This window comes from Heterodontus francisci, chromosome 5 (genome assembly GCF_036365525.1).
Source record: "Heterodontus francisci isolate sHetFra1 chromosome 5, sHetFra1.hap1, whole genome shotgun sequence".
NCBI classification, from domain to species: Eukaryota; Metazoa; Chordata; class Chondrichthyes; order Heterodontiformes; family Heterodontidae; genus Heterodontus; species Heterodontus francisci.
The window spans coordinates 146,440,402-146,462,433 of NC_090375.1; the positions used below are offsets into that span (position 1 = coordinate 146,440,402).

General features: G+C 43.0%; 1 protein-coding gene across 2 annotated transcripts in view; it reads left to right on the forward strand.

Annotated features, from left to right (window-relative positions):
• The window catches only part of reck (reversion-inducing-cysteine-rich protein with kazal motifs), a 223,797-nt gene that overhangs the window by 19,141 nt on the left and 182,624 nt on the right, over positions 1 to 22,032 (forward strand). Inside the window, exons 2-3 of one of the 2 annotated variants that reach the window (XM_068032209.1) lie at positions 10,043 to 10,156; positions 17,205 to 17,290. In XM_068032209.1, coding sequence (XP_067888310.1) covers positions 17,218 to 17,290 — 73 coding nt within the window. In that variant the 5' untranslated portion in view covers positions 10,043 to 10,156; positions 17,205 to 17,217. The remainder of the gene's footprint in view (positions 1 to 10,042; positions 10,157 to 17,204; positions 17,291 to 22,032) is intronic. The other variant, XM_068032210.1, reaches the window with a different exon arrangement.

A 22,032-nucleotide genomic window follows, 5' to 3' on the forward strand; every position in this document is an offset into this window, starting at 1 on the left:
ACGTACTGTCAGACAACGGACCACAGTTTGCAAATGAATATTTCACACAGTTTGCAACAAGTATGGGATTTCAACATCTCGAGTTCACCACAGTATCCACAGTCAAATGGTGAAGTGGAAAGTGGCGCAAGAACCATAAAGTCTTTATTGAAGTATGAAGACCTTCCAACCTCACTTCTAAGTTATCCATCTACGCCATTGATGTGTTGACTATCACCTGTAGAATTACTGATGGGCACCATGATAATGCAACTTTCTGTGTTGCCTAAAAAATTGCTTCTAGGGTTGCATGTCTGGGCCTATGAGAGAGTAAGAGATCAGAAAAACTCCTATAGAAGGCAACAAACGCGAAATTACAAGAAAAAGATTTTGTGCCAGAGACTTGACAAAACTGAATGAAGGCCAAAGAGTATGGATACGTGACCTAGAAAGGAAAGGTACTGTAATCCACAGAGATATAAAATACCAGAGATTCTATGTGGTACAACAGAGGGGAACATACAGAGAAATAGGAGAAACATTATCACTATTCCCCAGAAGCAACAGTCAATAATTTATTTGGAAGAACCAGATGATGAAGAAACCCAGAGCAAACAGAATACTACAGTCCTCTGTAAAAATCAACCAAGTCCACGATCCAGACTGACAAGGATGACTACTGATCATTCCTCTCTAGACTCTCACAGTGAGAGTCATGAAACCTCCTACAGACTCGATCTGTGAAGTCAGAGACTTGGGGGGAGAAAGGGTAGTAGGTAAAGTCAAGGATGTATATATTGTCATGCAGGCCCCCACCTGCCAAGAATGAGGCATATATATTTCGCCACATGAACATTGATTTTTAAACTGTTACTGGAGTAAACATAGAACATAGAGAAAGAACTTTTTAAAAACAAAACAGACCCTTGATTGGAAAGACATTTGCATAGTAACAGACAGTACCTGGGGCCACTCACTGCTCCAATTTAATCTACAATGGACTCCTGATTACCAGACGTTGACGTTGGAGAGGCTAGCATTTCAGGTTAACTGCTGAGATGATCGAATACACAAACATACATGGTCAGACCAGTTTAGTCACATGACTAACTGGCTGTTGGAGTTCTTTTGAATTTGAACTTGCCACAGAGTTTTAAAACTCAAGAAACTCTTTGTTTGCTCCTGGACTGGAAAAGACCTCTTCTGGCTGGCTTGCTGCCGCCTCTTTCCTGTCTGCTGTCATCTCGCTGTCACCAGCTTCGGAAACCATTGAAGACATATGAAGCCCAAGAGAGAAAAGTCTTCTACAGTGAACAAGATTTAAGAAGAATACTGGGCCCCAACGAAAAGCAAGATCTACCTACAAGCAAGGACTACAGCAAGCTCGAAGCATAGTAACAAAAATACCCTCTTCAGATTACCTCAAACCTCTCCACTATTTTCCTTCTCTTTTCTGTCTCCATTTGCATGTGTGTAACGCGTATGCATGCTAGCGTGGGGCGCGACGTGTATCCGTAGGCGTTAACCGAATTAGAGTTTAAGTTTTAATAAATTTCACTTTTCTTCTTTAAACCTAAGAAGGCCTGTTGATGCTCATTTGTTTGCCTTATAATTGGAAAGTGGGTGAACAAGGATTCAACAAGGGGGAGCTTAAAACACCGTGTGTTTAAAATTAAAACCCTGTTACAGTAAGACCAGGTGAACGTTGAGAAAGACCCCTTTCTCACCTGGTCATACTCTGTTAAATAAAATGTATGGATAAAGACGTGGGGGTGGGGTGGTGAGATGTAGTATAATGATCTGAAAGGGTTAATGTTGGAGACAGTGAGAGCAACCCTCCCACTGTAGTGATGATGTAACAGTCACATGGTAATTGGCTTTGGAAGAAGAGAGTAGCAGCACGAAGGATGCTAGCTAGAAGAGAGGCTTATGGAGAGTGTAAATAATAGTTATTAGTTGACGTATCCAGACTCCGAGACTTTATCAATAACGCTGTAGCTACGCTACTACTACAACAACACACAACATATATGACATTCTATCCCTCATGATTCTTGGGAATTTCAAGAGATCACATCTGTACCCAGAGCAAGACCTTACTTTCAAAAGACCGACGTCTCAGAATTGCCTCGGTCTCAGGCAGCATTACTTAAAGTTGAAATAACAACAAAGTGCTGGAAATACTCAGCAGGTCAGGCAGCATCTGTGGAGAGAGAAGCAGTGTGAACATTTCAGGTCTGTGACCTTTCATCAGAACTGGCAAAGGTTAGAACAAAATTAAGTTATAAGCAAGTGAAGGGTGGGGGTGCGGGTTTGGTGGGGAGGAGAACAGTAGGGAAGGTGTGTGATCGGGCATTGGGCAGGAGAGATTGAATAGCCACAAAGTGATTATCGACAACGCAGCCGGCAGCTGACGTCATCAGACTGTGCCAATCTGCGCACATGCACAGATTGGCTCCTACTCTCTGCGCATGCGCTGCGTTCCGCATTGCCAGGACTGGTTGGTGCATGCACAGATTACGTCATTGAGTAACGTGTGCAGAGAGCGGGGGTGGGGGAAGCGGGGAGAGCACCGTTGAAGACCTTGGTGGTGGCGGTGGGTGCGTTCTCCTCCTCCGCCCAGCCCGTCTGCTCGCTCTCACCCCCCCCCCCACCGGCCCATTCGCTCGCTCTCGCCCCGGTCCACCCACATTTGAACTCAATATTCAGTCCACAGTGCTGTAGAGTGCAGAATCGGAAGATCGGGTGCTGCTGCTCGAGCTTGCATTGATGTTCACTGGAACACTGGAGCAGGCCAATGACAGAAATGTGGGTATGAGAACAGGGTGGGGGTCTGAAAGCATGACCCCGAGTTTCCGGTCGCTTGCCATTTCAACACCCACCCCCTGCTCTCATGTCCATATTTCTGTCTTTGGCATGCTCCAGTGTTCCAGTGAACATCGACGCAAGCTAGAGGAGCAGCACCCGATCTTTCAATTCTGCACTCTACAGCCTTGTGGACTGAATATTGAGTTCATTAACTTCATAGCCTGACTGGCCTTTTTTAAAATATATTTTTATATATTTTTTTATTTTGTTTGTTTATTTTTTAACCATGTGCCTGTTTTTCATGTAGACAGAGCTGCTTATTATTCTGCTATTGACATTCTCTCTGTCTTTCAGCACAAGCATTAACACGTTCTTTGTCTTTGCCCCAGGACAGCTTTGTGATTTAATCTCTCCTGCCCTCTGCCCTATCACACACTTACCCTTTTATTCTCTTTCCCATCACCCCCTCCCCCTTCACTTGCTTAAAACCTAATTCTTTTCTAACCTTTGCCAGTTCTGATGAAAGGTCACAGACCTGAAACGTTAACTCTGCTTCTCTCTCCACAGATGCTGCCAGACCTCCTGAGTATTTCCAGCACTTTTTAGTTTTTATTTCAGATTTTTTTCGGCGGAGGCCAGGGGGCTGCTGGGTAAGTAAAACACTATATATTTGGGCGGTTTCTGAACCCGAGACACCACACTTGTAGTGTCTCCCACCCGCCCTCCTCCTCTAACCAAAAAAAAGGACTCGGTGGGGTGTTTATAAGGTAAGGCTTTTTCGATTTCTCTGGTTTTATTGTGATTGGTAAAAACTTTTCGTTCCTTTTTCATTTAACTAAGTTTAAACTTAAGATTAAAAATGGCAGGAGATCTCAGACCCGTATCATGCTCCTCTTGCTCAATGTGGGAGCTCAGGGACATGGCTGATGACCCTGACTCCTTCACGTGCAGGAACTGTGTCCAGCTGCAGCTCTTGTTAGACCGCATGACGGCTCTCGAGCTGCGGATGGACTCACTTTGGAGCATGCGCGATGTTGAGGAGGTCGTGGATAGCACGTTTAGTGAATTGGTCACACCGCAGATTAGGATTGCTGAGGGAGAAAGGGAATGGGTGACCAAAAGGCAGAGAAAGAGCAGGAAGGCAGCGCAGGAGTCCCCTGCGGTCATCTCCCTCCATAACAAGTATACCGTTTTGGATACTGTTGAGGGAGATGGCTCACCAGGGGAAGGCAGCAGTAGCCAGGTCCATGGCACCGTGGCTGGCTCTGCTGTTCCGAAGGGCGGGAAAAAGAGTGGAAGGGCTATAGTCGTAGGGGATTCGATTGTAAGGGGAGTAGATAGGCGGTTCTGTGGTCGAAAACGAGGCTCCCGAATGGTATGTTGCCTCCCAGGTGCACGGGTCAGGGACGTCTCAGATCGGCTGCAGAACATTCTAAAGGGGGAGGGTGAACAGCCAGTTGTCATTGTGCACATAGGCACTAATGATATAGGTAAAAAACGGGATGAGGTCCTACATGCAGAGTTTAGGGAGTTAGGAGCCAAGTTAAAAAGTAGGACCTCAAAGGTAGTAATCTCAGGATTACTACCAGTGCCACGTGATAGTCAGAGTAAAAATGAAAGAATAGTCAGGATGAATGCGTGGCTTGAGAGATGGTGCAGGAAGGAGGGGTTCAGATTTTTGGGACATTGGGACCGGTTCTGGGGGAGGTGGGACTATTACAAATTGGACGGTCTACACCTGGGCCGGACTGGAACCAATGTCCTTGGAGGTGCTTTTGCTAACGCTGTTGGGGAGGGTTTAAACTAATGTGGCAGGGGGATGGGAACCAATTGAGGTCAGTTGACAGTAAGGAGGTAGTAACAAAAGCCTGTAAGGAACTAGATAATGAAGTCAGTGTGACTAAGGGGAAGAGCAGGCAAGGAGCAGATGATGAATATAAAGGGACTGGTGGTCTGAGGTGCATTTGTTTTAATGCAAGAAGTGTAGTAGGTAAGGCAGATGAACTTAGGGCTTGGATTAGTACCTGGGAGTATGATGTTATTGCTATTACTGAGACTTGGTTGAGGGAAGGGCATGATTGGCAACTAAATATCCCAGGATATCGATGCTTCAGGCGGGATAGAGAGGGAGGTAAAAGGGGTGGAGGAGTTGCATTACTGGTCAAAGAGGATATCGCAGCTGTGCTGAAGGAGGGCACTATGGAGGACTCGAGCAGTGAGGCAATATGGACAGAACTCAGAAATAGGAAGGGTGCGGTAACAATGTTGGGGCTGTACTACAGGCCTCCCAACAGCGAGCGTGAGATAGAGGTACAAATATGTAAACAGATTATGGAAAGATGTAGGAGCAACAGGGTGGTGGTGATAGGAGATTTTAATTTTCCCAACATTGACTGGGATTCGCTTAGTGTTAGAGGTCCAGATGGAGCAGAATTTGTAAGGAGCATCCAGGAGGGTTTTCTAGAGCAGTATGTAAATAGTCCAACTCGGGAAGGGGCCATACTGGACCTGGTGTTGGGGAATGAGCCCGGCCAGGTTGTTGAAGTTTCAGTAGGGGACTACTTTGGGAATAGTGATCACAATTCCGTAAGCTTTAAAATACTCATGGACAAAGACGAGAGTGGTCCAAAAGGGAGAGTGCTAAATTGGGGGAAGGCCAACTACACCAAAATTCGGCAGGAGCTGGGAAATGTAGATTGGGAGCAGCTGTTTGAAGGTAAATCCACATGTGATATGTGGGAGGCTTTTAAAGAGAGGTTGATTAGCGTGCAGGAGAGACATGTTCCTGTGAAAATGAGGGATAGAAATGGCAAGATTAGGGAACCATGGATGACAGGTGAAATTGTGAGACTAGCTAAGAGGAAAAAGGAAGCATACATAAGGTCTAGGCGGCTGATGAAAGACGAAGCTTTGAAAGAATATCGGGAATGTAGGACCAATCTGAAACGAGGAATTAAGAGGGCTAAAAGGGGTCATGAAATATCTTTAGCAAACAGGGTTAAGGAAAATCCCAAAGCCTTTTATTCATATATAAGGAGAAAGAGGGTAACTAGAGAAAGGATTGGCCCACTAAAGGACAAAGGAGGAATGTTATGCTTGGACTCAGAGAAAATGGGTGAGATTCTAAACGAGTACTTTGCATCGGTATTCACCGAGGAGAGGGACATGACGGATGTTGAGGTTAGGAACAGATGTTTGATTACTCTAGGTCAAGTCGGCATAAGGAGGGAGGAAGTGTTGGGTATTCTAAAGGGCATTAAGGTGGACAAGTCCCCAGGTCCGGATGGGATCTATCCCAGGTTACTGAGGGAAGCGAGAGAGGAAATAGCTGGGGCCTTAACAGATATCTTTGCAGCATCCTTAAACACGGGTGAGGTCCCGGAGGACTGGAGAATTGCTAATGTTGTCCCCTTGTTTAAGAAGGGTAGCAGGGATAATCCAGGTAATTATAGACCGGTGAGCCTGACGTCAGTGGTAGGGAAGCTGCTGGAGAAGATACTGAGGGATAGGATCTATTCCCATTTGGAAGAAAATGGGCTCATCAGTGATAGGCAACATGGTTTTGTGCAGGGAAGGTCATGTCTTACCAACTTAATAGAATTCTTTGAGGAAGTGACAAAGTTGATTGATGAGGGAAGGGCTGTCGATGTCATATACATGGACTTCAGTAAGGCGTTTGATAAGGTTCCCCATGGCAGGCTGATGGAGAAAGTGAAGGCGCTTGGGGTCCAAGGTGTACTAGCTAGATGGATAAAGAACTGGCTGGGCAACAGGAGACAGAGAGTAGCAGTAGAAGGGAGTTTCTCAAAATGGAGACGTGTGACCAGTGGTGTTCCACAGGGATCCGTGCTGGGACCACTGTTGTTTGTGATATACATTAATGATTTGGAGGAAAGTATAGGTGGACTGATTAGCAAATTTGCAGACGACACTAAGATTGGTGGAGTAGCAGATAGTGAAGGGGACTGTCAGAGAATACAGCAGAATATAGATAGATTGGAGAGTTGGGCAGAGAAATGGCAGATGGAGTTCAATCAGGGCAAATGCGAGGTGATGCATTTTGGAAGATCCAATTCAAGAGTGAACTATACAGTAAATGGAAAAGTCCTGGGGAAAATTGATGTCCAGAGAGATTTGGGTGTTCAGGTCCACTGTTCCCTGAAGGTGGCAACGCAGGTAAATAGAGTGGTCAAGAAGGCATACGGCATGCTTTCCTTCATCGGACGGGGCATTGAGTACAAGAGTTGGCAGGTCATGTTACAGTTGTATAGGACTTTGGTTCGGCCACATTTGGAATACTGCGTACAGTTCTGGTCGCCACATTATCGAAAGGATGTGGATGCTTTGGAGAGGGTGCAGAGGAGGTTCACCAGGATGTTGCCTGGTATGGAGGGCGCTAGCTATGAAGAGAGGTTGAGCAGATTAGGATTATTTTCATTAGAAAGACGGAGGTTGAGGGGGGACCTGATTGAGGTGTACAAAATCATGAGAGGTATAGACAGGGTGGATAGCAAGAGGCTTTTTCCCAGAGTGGGGGTTTCAATTACTAGAGGACACGAGTTCAAAGTGAAAGGGGAAAAGTTTAGGGGGGATATGCGTGGAAAGTTCTTTACGCAGAGGGTGGTGGGCACCTGGAACGCATTGCCAGCGGAGGTGGTAGATGCGGGCACGATGGAGTCTTTTAAGATGTATCTAGACAGATACATGAATGGGCAGGAAGAAAAGAGATACAGAACCTTAGAAAATAGGCGACATGTTTAGAGAGAGGATCTGGATCGGCGCAGGCTTGGAGGGCCGAAGGGCCTATTCCTGTGCTGTAATTATCTTTGTTCTTTGTTCTATTTCCAGCACCTGCAGTAGTTTGCTTTTATTTACTTTAGGTTGAGTTATACTTGCAAGTAGTTCAAACGTCCTTGGCAAAGGATTTAGCATAATACTCTATTATGAGTCTGATGACAATAGCCATTTTGATTCTACTGGACACAGGTTGTTCATAAGATTTTCACAGCTCAAATTTCTTTTTTTGTTCTCTAAATTGGTCATTAACATTACAGTTAAAGAAAGTAAGAAAGAAAAGATTTTCATTTGTACAGTGTCTTAGATATCACTGAGGAATGCCTTAAAATGCTTCATGCAAATTACTAGTTAAAGTGCAGTTGCTATGTAAGTTAGTACATGCGCAGTTTGTAGAGCAGAAAAATCCCACAATTGCAGTGAGATGAATGAATAGTTAATCTGTTATTTTTGGTAGTGGTAATGACTGAGGGAGGAATGTTGTCTAGGACGCCAAGAGATCTCCCAGCTCCAACTTGAAAAGGACCATGAGAAAATAGCTTAGGCTTCTGCATTTGGTTCTGGTGTTAAAATGGACATATATTGGTTTGAAGTCAATAGTGTGGTAGCCACATCAGATTTTCAAACTGTGATCTCTATTCTCCACACCTAAATCTGACTGGAAAAGGCAATTTAATGGTCCTTTTGTCCAGATGTGCACCACTTGTTTTTAAGCATTCCTTCATGATTAATTGCATTCAAATGATTTCATTCTAATGAGTTAAAGTATCTCATGGAAACAATGACGACGATCACCTTGATCTCAGCCAGGTTTGTCAGGAGTCAGTAAGTCCAGCTATCATGTGTAAATGGCTGCTCCTTATTTGTTATCCTAATCCTGGGCTCATCAAAAATTGATTTCTAATATTTTTTCTTTCAACTGGAAATCACCATATTTCTACTGGCTTCAGGAATGCTGCTGTTGCACACCAAAATGGCTTTGTCCATGGACTGGCTTGCTCATATTTTAGTATAACATCACAGTATATGCAAAAGTACTGCACAGGAAAAGACCTACTCATCCATTCAGTCTGTCGCCAAAATATTTTTTTATTTATCATAGAATAGTACAGCATAGAAGGAGGCCATTCAGCCTATCGAGGGTGCACTGGCGCTTTTGAAAAGCAATCCATTTAGTCTCGCTCCCTGGCTCTTTCCCCATATCACTGCAATATTTTTAGCCTTCAAGTATTTATTCAATTCCTTTTTGAAAGCTGCTCTTGAATCTGATTCCACTACTCTGTTAGGCAATGCATTCCAAATCCCAAATCCTTTCTCCCCCCTCCCGCAAAGAAAAATATTGCTGGAACAAAAATTGATCACGCTGCTATAGCTGGACTCCTGCAGATAGGGAAACATTTGACCAAGTTAAAACATGTGGCTTTAATATTACTTTGAGGGAATTCACTGAAAGGGACAAAATTGCTACTCAAATTACTTCTTGTAAAGAGATTCCTAATTACATTTATTTTTAAGAGCATGGGAACAGGATTAGGCCATTTGGCCCTTTAAACCTGTTTCACTATTTTATCCTAATGGCTTTTCTATATCTTAGCTCCATTTACCTACCTTCGTTCCATATGCCTTGATCTCCGAGTAGAAATCTATCCAACTTGGTCTAGAAAATTTCAATTGACCCAGCATCTGTAGCCTTTTGGGGGAAGAGTTTTGCAGATTTCCTCTACCCTTTGTGTGGGGGGAAGAGGGCTTCCTGATTTCACCTCTAAATAGCCTAGCTCTAATATTAAACTCTTTAGGGTAAAAGCTAGTGCAAGGCAATTCACATTTTTCCAAATTTACCAGATTTTGACACACACCCTTATAAAAAGGGAATATGTTGTGAATAGCTTAAAGATATTTTCATATGAACTACCAAAAATTGTGTAATGCAATCATGCTGTCAGTCATCTTGATAGATGAGTTGGTCCAATGTCATCCATTAGTAACAAGCCTTAATTTTGATCAGTAAGCAACTGTATCCTTGGTTGACGTAGTTAACTCCTTTTACAGGAGAAATGGAAAGAGTACAAGTAATTGAAATGGATGAAGAAAATATGTATACTACTGTTTTGTGCCAGGAAGTAGTTCTTGTCTGCAGGTTCACTGCCCATCAGGTTTCAATTCAAGGAAAGGTTATTGAGAAAGTACATCCACAGAAGGAGAAAAATAGATGTCATTCCATCCAGTTTTGAGACTTTCCTGGGAGCGATTGCAGTGTGATTTTAATGTAGGGATCTGATTTCCATTTTGAGAGATAGTGTGGCATATTTTGGAGTACACAGCAAGAGAGAAGATGATTTTAAAACAGAGTAAAAAAAAGATGGGTACACAATGAAAAATTATGACTGAAGTGGTCGAATGCAAGAGAACAAATATGATAGAGGAAAAAATGTATTTTACAAGTTTTATTTCTGCATTACAGAGAAGAGAGTAAATGGGACCCGCAAAGACAGACTGCCTTGTAATTTCTTCGTTGGCGAATGTAGAGTACATTTGTGTGCATCGATTGTAGATTAGAGCAATTGGGCTAAATCAGGTTGGTAACACCTTATTTAACAATTTCAGTTCATTTCCACTATCGTGATAATTGAAACAAAATAGGCACAAATCTTTGTCTTATTGTTTAATATTTTTTACTATGTTGTTTTATTGAACCCAAGTCACAGACTTGTTGGAATCATATGGGTTCCTTTCTCAGGTGACAGTGAGCAATAATGGTTTGTTTAAATCTCAGTTAAATGTTAGAACATTAGTGATAAAATTGTAAGGAATATTAATCAGCGAGCATTGGCCAAACCTTTAATCTTTTCACCCTCCTCACTAAAAAAAAACCCTGGAAATTTACTTTCTTGTCTAGGGCTTATTAGGTGCTTTAAAATTTAGCTTTAAAGTTTACCTGTCTTAACTGATCCAAATTCTATTAACGTCCATACATCAACCATCCTTCAGAAGAGATAATCCACTATTGAGTGAATAAGTTGGTCGAAACAACAAAATCATGAGCTAACATTTTGTAATTAATGCACTTCTGATAACGCAATTCACACTATCTTAAGGCAATCAAAGAATACTTGACGTATTTGAGCATACCTTATGAACTAACAGAATTAGTCACCCAACAGGATTAATGGCAGTTCAAGTTATTAATAGCATCAGCTGGGCTCTACTTAGTACAAAATAAAGTTACGCTCAATGCCTAAGAGTGACATAAAGTTGACAGGATTAGCTTACGGGTAGATTCCTTGTACAGCTGACAAGTTGACAGCTTTGAGTAATATATCTCATATGTTTAAAGCCTACTTTGGTGTATTGCTGATCAACTCGCAGCTTTAACAGTATAATTGTTTGATCTCTCTCACAACCTCGTTCTTTCAGTAAGTCTGACCTCCCTCAGAACTCCTGCAACTTGCATGCCTAATCTTGTGCTCTGTCTGAAAATTTTGATTTGAAAAGCATAATCTTTTAGGCATTTACGTCCACAAGATAAAACCTCTTTTTCCACCTACTCAGCTAATCTGAATGATGCCTTCTACTAAGGATTCACCTTTTTAGTGTCAATCACCTTAAAGAGACATGGCAAACAGGAGAAATGGATTCCAAGAAGTATTAAAAATTAACAGCAGATAATTTGAAATATAGGCAATGTTCACTCATGTTCACCTATTGGATGTCATTGTGATCAGTCTCTTTTAGTAGATGTGATATTGGACATTTTCCTCTTTCCTTTCTTCTCTTACACATCTATTGTTATATCTGGACTAAAGCTCATTCTAATTGATTTCCCTGGCAAATTGAACTCTTGCATACAAGTGATACATCTAACTATTGTCTTTTGGCTCAACTGCCTAAAGTTAAAGTCTCACTGTTAATGCTTTCTCAACTTAGAATCTGATAAATAATGGCCATTGTTACGCCAGAAGAGGAAGATCCTGCGTAGCTAACTCTGAGTTTTTGTTCTGGAGTTTTATCAGATAGTTCTCTTGTGCCAAAGACCGCTCCTGTAAATGAGTCCCTGCTATATCAACTGATCTGCAACTTTTATCTGCACAATTTTTTTTCTATTTATTCATGGGATGTGGAAATCACTAGCAAGGCCAGCATTTTTGCCCATCCCTAATTGCCCATGAGAAGGTGGTGGTGTGCCACCTTCTTGAATTTAACTGAGGGGCTTGCTTGGCCATTTCACAGGGCAGTTAAGAATCAACCACATTGCTGTGTGTCTCGATCCACATAATAAGACAGACCAGGTAAGGACGGCAGATTTTCTTCCCTACAGGACATTAGTGAGCCAGATGAGCTTTTATGACAATCCAATAGTTTCATGGTCACCGTTACTGAGACTAGCTTCTATTCCAGTTTTATTCTGGTTGAATTTGATCTCATGTCACTGGATCATTAGTTCAGACTTCTAGATTACTAGTCTAGTAACATAACCACTATCTACCGTACCCCTAATTTGATATTGTAGCATTGCTGAGGGCCATACAGAAACCATGTTGATATGATTAATTCATTGGAACCGTCCATGAACCACCTTGTTTGCTTTCATTACAATAGTGGCTACACTTGAGAAGTACTTCATTGGCTGTGAATTGCTTTGGGACATCCTGAGGATGTGAAAATTGCCCAGTAAATGCAAGTTGCCCATTCCTTTCCTAGCCTTATGGTATTAGAGGAATGAATATTGCGTGGAATAAAAGGGGCTCTGGAAATGGTGATTGTTTTGTTACCCCGAATGTTGAATCACTGTGGGGCAGCATTAAACCAAGTGAACAGAATGCTAGGTTATATTGCTGGGTCAGTTGAGTGTGAGTTAGAAGATATAGTGCATTGGTCAGACCTTACCTTGAGCATTGTGTTCAGTTACGTTCATGGGTTAAGGGAATCTTTCAAGTCACAAAACCAATGCATGGAAGAGTCACATGCGTCAGAAGAATGACCAAAAAGCAAAGAGTAAATAAACTAGTATCCTTTAGCTTTAAGAGAAGGCGACTATAATGGACCTTATAGAAGCCAGTATACAAGATGTTAATTGGCTTAGATAAAATAAATGCAAAGCAGTGCTTCACTGTCAACAAGGCAGTAGAACAAGGGTCCCAAGCTAAAACTGTTAAGACACTTTAGGATGGATGTCAGGAAAATGCTTGAGCTTGATAGAGCAGGAAAAAAACTTGATTCATTGAAGGATAGTTCAGGCTTTTTTTGGTCTGGGAAAAAGTGGTTTCCATAAGCATACACTACAATGATCCTAAAACTCTTCCCTCGTGCATAATGTTACGACCGAGGTGGGAGGAGTGCACTGTCTTTTCTAGTCCCACTTCTCTGCAGGTCACAACACACCTTTTTAAAAAAAAATGTGTACCCAGTTACGGATTTGGTCAATCATGTACTCTACTCTTTATCCCAGAATAAAATACACCAACGAGGTTTCGTTAATAAACAACAAAATGATCAGTTTGTTGTCAAACAAGACTGATCCAGGAATGACGCAAAGCATTAACACACAGATTGAAATATGAAAGTTCCCTTTTTAAATTCCCCACATACACATGCATGTATATACACACACACACAGAAAAAATACAGAAATTCTCTTCGCAGAGATTTGTTACAAAAAAGAATACTTTGGCCAAATATTTGCTAATACTTGAGGAAAAAAAAGAGGAGATATGGAAGGAAGTCAGTTGTCCCTTTTGGTCTGGTGTCTGGGTATATGAAGACAGGTCACTGGGATTGTTTCTAAAGCAGTTCTTTTCAGGGGGCAGCGTTGAGAATTACTCTGGCAGGTTTTTCCAGCTTCTCAGGAGAGATACAGCACCAGGGATTTTAGCTGTCCGATGCTGGATCTTTGCAGGGTTCCTTCAAAGAGGTAGAGAAAGAAGTGAGCTGGGTGGTTTCTATTCCCTTGGCCAGCAAAACACCAACTGTCTTCAAAACAGTTCACACCACAACAAAAGGTCAACTACCTGACTTCCATAAACCTTGACATGTGGCTTCTCTGTAAACATTTTCCCTAGGTCACTGAGGGTTCTGTTGTTTATTGAGCTAAAAACACATGATTTCCACCACAGTTTGTTTTCAAACAACATCACCAGTGTCCTTTCAGTGAACTTGGTTAAAAAAAACACATCCATGGAATCTTTTCAGTTTTAATACAAGTCCTCAAACTAAAATATTAAAAAATGGGAGCAATTTTGTAACAATATAATGTATGGAACAGTGTGCCCAGGATTAATGATTACTCCTTAATTACAGAATATGTCCTCCACATTCTCCTATTCTCTCCTGAAATGCAGAATAAGAAAGAAAGGCTTACATTTATATCATGTCTTTCACATGCTCAGGGCATCCAAAATTTGCTTTAGAGCCAGCAAAGTACTTTTTTGAAATGTAGTCACTGTTATAGGAAACATAACAACCAATTTGCACACAGCAAGGTCCCACAAACCGCAATGAGACAAATGACCAGATAATCTCTTTTTAGATGTTGATTGAGGGATAAGTACTGGCCAGGATATTGGGCAAAACTCCCTTCCTCTTTCAAACTAGTGCCGTGGTTTTTTTTGCGCAATGGGGGTCTCACTTTAATGTCTATTGTGAAAGATGGCAATTCCGATAGTGCAGCACTCCATCAGTACCACACTGGAGTGTCAGGTTCGATTTTGTGTTCAAGCCTCAGGAATGGAACTTGAATCCATAACCTTCTGACTCAGGTGAGTGAGCTACCACCTGAGCCAATATGTATAGGTTTAAATTACTTGTTCAGATTTGTTGACATGTTAAATATGACAAGAAAGCCAAATTATACAGTTGTTAAGAGAGTCCTTTTTTTGTTGACGCTTGGAATCTATATTTTTTTAAACTTTAAGATTTCATGGACATTGAAACATCTGGAAATAGCTTAACTTTATGGATGCTTTTTAAAAAAAAAGGAAGGTCAGCAAGAGGGGAGGCAGTGGCGTATTGGTATTGTCACTGGACTAGTAACCCAGAGACCCAGGGTATTGCTCTGGGGACATGAGTTCGAATCCCACCATGGCAGAAGGTGGAATTTGAACCCAATTAATTCAGTTAATAAATCTTGAATGATGATGACCATGAAACCATTGTCCATTGTTGTAAAAGCCCATCTGGTTCACTAATGTCCTTTAGGGAAGCAAATTTGCTGTCCTTACCTGGTCAGGCCTACATGTGACTCCAGACCACTTAAATGCCCTGTGTTGTATCAAACCACTACCAAGTCAATAAGGAATGAAACCAGACGGACCATCCAGCATCGACCTCGGCACCGGAAACGATAACGAAAAACACCCTGCACAGTCCTCCTTACTAACATCTGGGGCTTGTGCCAAAGTTGGGAGAGCTGTCCCACAGACTAGTCAAGCAACAGCCTGACATAGTCATACTCACGGAATCATACCTTACAGACAATGTCTCAGACACTACCATCACCTTCCCCGTGTATGTCCTGTTCCGCCGGCAGGACAGAACCAGCAGAGGTGGCGGCACTGTTGGGAGGATGTTGCCATAGGAGTCTTCAAAAATGAAGTCTCATGGCATCAGGTCAAATGTGGGCAAGGAAACCTCCTGCTGATTACCATGTATCATATGAATTTCAATGCCAGTGTGATGCTAGGTATATAGGCCGTATGTCCCAAAGACTGGCGGATCGTATCAAACAACATGTTCCTTCTGCTGTTCACTACGGGCAAGGTACAGGCTGTACCCAACCAGCCCGTGCTTGCAAAACACAAAACACAGTGTCCGACATTAGATGTGATTCCGCGATTGGACAACATTTGCTAAATAATCCGCAGTGTGCTAAGAATTACGCTGACAACCAATTTAAGGTTGTCAGTTGGGCTCGCAGTGTGGTGCATTTGTGCCTACTGGAAGCTACATATATTAATACACAGGGCCCTGTTCTTTGCAGACAGAAAGAACATGTACACACATTGCACCTGTTTCAGCTGAACACAGTAAGTGACAGCCATTCGCTTGTTCATTTCTCAGGGCAATGCCTTGACTAATCGAAGTCAAGCTGCCTGGTTTAAATTTCAAACAAAGTTTGGCAGTTAACTGTTAGTCACCATTAACTGGGTGCATTCTCCATGGCAATGCCTCTGCCAATCAGAGTTCACTTGCCAATCAATCAGCACTCTCTTGCAGTATAAGTTGTTGCTTTCCCTTTCATTGGTTATTCTTGTTTATTGTCCTGGTGAGTGCAAGACAAAAAGTTTCGACAACATGTCTCTATTTTCAGCAATACTCAAGTTCTGTACTACCAAATGACTATTTATTGATATGTTGTGACCTGTGGAGACGCGGGACTGAATTAGCAGTGCACTCCCACCTCGGTTGTGACACAGTACAATATTGAAAAAAATTGGTGCATAGGGGTTAAAGTACTTTTTTGTGGAATGTATTTCATAGAGTTGGAGAAGCAAGAGTTTTGTCTCTTGAAAAACCTTCCTGATGCCATATTCTATTTGAATGATGAAAATGTAATTTCATCCATGGAGTTTAGGTTTCTTGCCAGAACTAAAGCTAATATCTCAGCATTCAGAGACAGTGGGTTCATTTGCACCACTCTCTGTTAATTTGCACATGCAGACATTTCAATTAATTTAATTTAAGCCATAAAAACAACATTTGACTGAATTAATTTTCAAACAAAGGTATAAACACAAACTCCATTGAAGATTAATGTTTCCCATTGAATACACTGGTCGACCTCACCAGTTATACGCATCAGTCCACATGGCCTCGGAAACAATGGCTTAAATTCAGATTTACCCTATCTCACTGAAAGCTCCCTTTGTTACATATTTGATGAGAGAATTTTTTTAAAACTCTGGATATATGAGCGAAGGTGGACAGAATACTTGAGTCATTCTTGCAAATTCCACCCTGTTGCTTTATTTTTATTGGAGTTCAGGAAAGGTTCACAAGTCACTTTAAGTATTACCTTGGCAACTGCAATACAATTAAATGGAGTCAAAATTTATTATTTTGAAGTTATTTATCTTTATTAAACTATTTACTTCAGTGCAAAAGATGCAACTGTGTATTGTAACCATTTTCTCTTTCATCGTTTTTGGCTCAATGATCTTATGTTCCGGAAACCAAATCCACCATTCCATGACATGGTAAAACAATGTTCTCAGGGTGTCTTGCTTTGTTACATATGCAAAACATCTCAGCTGCAGTCTGAAACTGGCCACATTTCAACTTGTAAATTGAACCAAAAAGCAACAATTAAATGCTGATTGACCCTGGGACTGTGTTCAGTAAAGCAATTAGAATTTTTGCCCTTAAAGGGACACAGCACATTAATAGATCCACTTTAGCAGCAGATTCCTACACTGTGCATTACAGAATATAAAACATTCTTTCATTACGTACAGCATGTCCTTAACTTGCTGTGAACATTGCCATGGGGCAGGATGTGTATATGTGTGACAGGCCATGTCCTAATCCAGTGTTATTGTATTTTAAAATCTGAAACTGCGTGTAAGATGTTTACAGATGAAATACTGCAAAAATGCCTAGTTACTAATTAAAATATATCCCTGTTTTTGCAGTGACCTTTTCCTCATGGCCCACAGTAGCACCCTAGCAGTTCTGTTAGTATTTTTGATGCTGAAGATCTTCAGAGGTGGAGCTGAAGGTATGTTGTACTCTTGTGAAGAGCAGTTCAATGTTGGTCTTATTCCCTTTTATTCATACCTTCCAAATATACACAGGAGGTAAAACCAGATCACAGATGGGCAGAATTGGAGGAGTCATACCACGTGTGTGTGTGTGTGTGTGTGTGTGTGTATATATTTGGTATAGGTAATGTTAGAATGTTGCCTCTGTATTTCCAGTACTACATACAAAAGCTAACGCCTCTCTTGAGAGTGTCTTGTCATTCCTATTGATGGTTTGGACTCTTGCTTGTTCTTCACTGTCAAGAATTGAGTCTGAAATCTTTTTTTCCCCAGCTCAAATGTAGTTTATTTTATTGAGGTGAAATCATAGAACATAGAACAGTACAGGCTCTTCGGCCCACGATGTTGTGCCGAACCTTTAACCTAACTACCTACCCTTCATTCTACTATCGTCCATGTACCGATCCAAGAGTCGCTTAAATGCCCCTAACGTATCTGCTTCTACTACCACCGCTGGCAGCGCATTCCACGCACCCACCACTCTCTGTGTAAAGAACCCACCTCTGACATTCTCCCCGAAACCTTCCTCCAATCACCTTAAAATTATGCCCCCTGGTGATAGCCCTTTCCACCCTGGGAAAAAGTCTCTGACTATCCACTCTATCTATGCCTCTCATCATCTTGTACCCCTCTATCAAGTCACCTCTCATCCTTCTTCGCTCCAATGAGAAAAGCCCTAGCTCCCTCAATCTTTCTTCGTAGGACATGCCCTCCAGTCCAGGCAGCATCATGGTAAATCTCCTCTGCACCCTCTCTAAAGCTTCCACATCCTTCCGATAATGAGGTGACCAGAACTGAACACAATATTCCAAGTGTGGTCGAACCAGGGCCTTATAGAGCTGCAGCGTAACCTCGCGGCTCTCAAACTCAATCCCCCTGTTAATGAAAGCCAACACACCATACGCCTTCTTAACAACCCTATCAACTTGGGTGGCAACTTTGAGCGATCTATGGACATGGACCCCAAGATCCCTCTGTTCCTCCACACTACCAAGAATCCTGTCTTTAAGCCTGTATTCCACATTCAAATTCGACCTTCCAAAATGAATCACTTCACACTTTTCCAGGTTGAACTCCATCTGCCACTTCTCAGCCCAGCTCTGCATCCTGTCAATGTCCCTTTGCAATCTACAACAGCCTTCCACACTATCCACAACTCCAGCAACCTTCGTGTCATCGGCAAACTTGCTAACCCAGCCTTCCACTTCCTCATCCAAGTCATTTATAAAAATCACAAAGAGCAGAGGTCCCAGAACAGATCCTTGTGGAACACCACTGGTCACCGAGCTCCATGCTGAATACTTTCCATCTACTACCACCCTCTGACTTCTATGGGCCAGGCAATTTTGTATCCAGACAGCCAACTTTCCCTGAATCCCATGCCTCCTTACTTTCTGAATGAGCCTACCATGGGGAACCTTATCAAACGCCTTGCTAAAATCCATATACACCACATCCACTGCTCTTCCTTCATCAATGTGTTTTGTCACATCTTCAAAGAATTCAATAAGGCTTGTGTGGCATGACCTGCCCCTCACAAAGCCATGCTGACTGTCTCTAATCAAACCATGCTTTTCCAAATAATCATAAATCCTGTATCTCAGAATCCTCTCCAATAATTTGCCCACTACCGACGTAAGACTGACTGGTCTATAATTCCCAGGGTTATCCCTATTCCCTTTCTTGAACAAGGGAACAACATTTGCCACCCTCCAATCATCCGGTACTACTCCAGTGGACAGTGAAGACGTAAAGATCATCGCCAAAGGCACAGCAATCTCTTCCCTCGCTTCCCGTAATATCCTTGGGTATATCCCATCTGGCCCCGGGGACTTATCTGTCCTCATATCATTCAAAGTTTCCAGCACATCCTCCCTCTTAACCTCAACCTGTTCGAGCATATCAGTCTGTTCCACGCTGTCCTCACAAACGACCAGGTCCCTCTCACTAGTGAATACTGAAACAAAGTATTCATTTAGGACCTCCCCTACCTCCTCCGACTCCAGGCACAAGTTCCCTCCACTATCCCTGATCGGCCCTACCCTCACTTTGGCCATCCTCTTGTTCCTCACATAAGTGTAGAACGCCTTGGGATTTTTCTTAATCCTACCGCCAAGACTTTTTCATGTCCCCTTCTAGCTCTCCTAAGTCCATTCTTCAGTTCCTTCCTGGCTACCTTGTAACCCTCTAGAGCCCTGTCTGATCCTTGCTTCCTCAACCTTAAGTAAGCTTCCTTCTTCCTCTTGACTAGCTGTTCCACATCTCTTGTCATCCAAGGTTCCTTCACCCTACCATCCCTTCCCTGCCTCATCGGGACAAACCTATCCAGCAGTCGCAGCAAGTGCTCCCTAAACAACCTCCACATTTCTGTCGTGCATTTCCCTGAGAACATCTGTTCCCAATTTATGGTCCCCAGTTCCTGCCTAATAGCATTGTAATTCCCCCTCCCCCAATTAAATAATTTTCCCATCCTGTCTGGTCCTGTCCCTCTCCATAACTATATTAAAGGTCAGGGAGTTGTGATCACTATCACCGAAATGCTCTCCCACCGAGAGATCTGCCACCTGGCCTGGTTCGTTGCCAAGCACCAAGTCCAACATAGTCTCCCCTCTAGTCGGCCTATCTACATATTGAGTCAGGAAACCTTCCAGGACACACCTGACAAAAACTGCTCCATCCAAACTATTTGCACTAAGGAGGTTCCAATCAATATTAGGGAAGTTGAAGTCACCCATGACAACAACCCTGTTACTTCTGCACCTTTCCAAAATCTGCCTCCCAATCTGTTCCTCCATGTCTCTGTTGCTATTGGGGGGTCTATAGAAAACTCCCAACAAAGTGACTGCTCCTTTCCTGTTTCTGACTTCCACCCATAATGACTGAGTAGACAAACCCTCCTCGACGACCTCCCTTTCTGCAGCTGTGATACTATCCTTGATTAACAATGCCACTCCCCCACCTCTTTTACCTCCCTCCCTATTCCTTTTGAAACATCTAAACCCCAGAACATCCAACATCCATTCCTGCCCCTGTGATATCCACGTCTCCGCAATGGCCACAACATCGTAGCTCCAAGTACTGATCCATGCTCTAAGTTTATCACCCTTATTCCTGACACATCTTGCGTTAAAATAGACACACTTCAACCCATCATACTGGCTGCAACTTTGCCCTGTCAACTGTCTAACCTTCCTCACTGCACTCGGTATCTGCCTGTTCAACAGCTACCCCATGCACTGATCCGTGGCTCCGGTTCCCATCCCCCTGCCAAACTAGTTTAAACCCTCCCGAAGAGCTCTAGCAAACCTCCCGCCCAGGATATTGGTGCCCCTCCAGTTCAAATGCAACCCGTCCTTCTTGTACAGGTCCCACCTTCCCCAGAAGGTATCCCAATGATCCACATATCTGAATCCCTCCCTCCTACACCAGTTCTGTAGCCACGTGTTCAGCTGCACTCGCTCCCTGTTTCTCGCCTCACTAGCACGTGGCACCGGTAACAATCCTGAGATTACTACTCTGCTCGTCCTGCCTTTCAGCTTCCAACCTAACTCCCTATATTCGCTTTTCAGGTCCTCATCCCTTTTCCTAGCTATGTCATTGGTACCGATATGTACCACGACCTCTGGCTGCTCCCCCTCCCCCTTAAGAATCCTGTGGACTCGATCCGAGACATCCCTGACCCTGGCACCCGGGAGGCAACATACCATCCGGGAGTCTCGTTCGCGACCACAGAATCTCCTGTCTGTTCCTCTAGCCATTGAATCTCCTATCACTATCGCTCTCCTATTCTCCCCCCTTCCCTTCTGAGCCACTGAGCCAGGCTCAGTGCCAGAGACCTGGCCACTGTGGCTTTCCTCTGGTAGGTCCCCCCACCCCAACCATATCCAAAACGGTATATGTATTATTGAGGGGAACGGCCACAGGGGATCCCTGCACTGTGTGCCTATTCCCTTTTCCTCCCCTGACGGTCACCCAGCTACCTTTATCCTGTAACTTCGGTGTCACTACTTCCCTATAACTGCTCGCTATCACCCCCTCAGCATCCTGTTTTTTGTTAGCAAATTTTAGCAGTGGTCAAATCCTGATGAGGCACAGTTCCCAAGATAGAACTTGGATATCAGTCTAATATGCATTATCTTTCCTTATTGTACCCATGCTTTATTGATATCAATTTCTTCCTATCTTTTGCCACTGCCCCAGTCTTTAAAATTGGAGTCATCACGCCCTATTCTGAAAAAAAGCCTTTTCTTCCATTTTCTCCTTGAGCACATTCATTATTGCTGCCCAACTATACAGTCACTTGTTCCAGCAGTTACTGTGCAACCATCTAATGAAGTTTCTGTCCTGCTGCAGTGCAGCGACATTCAAGTCAGCATTCTGTGCGACTTTGGTGGCTAGTTGTCCCTCCGTGACTTCTCCTCTGCCTTTGAAATTGTTGGTTACTCCATTCTCTAATCTTCATCAACCATACACACTATTGTGCTGCCATTTGTGTATCTATCCAAAAGCAGTGCCCTCAGGGGTTTCTCCTCCTGTGTCCACAAGGCCGCTTCTGGTCTGTATCCTTGATCCTTTCTTCTTCCTTGACATGCTACCGATTCAAGACGTTATCTGCAAACAAAACATCAGTTTCTACATGTGCATCCAGCATATCTGTCTTGATCTTTGATTCCAAGGTCATTGCTTTACTTTCCCACTG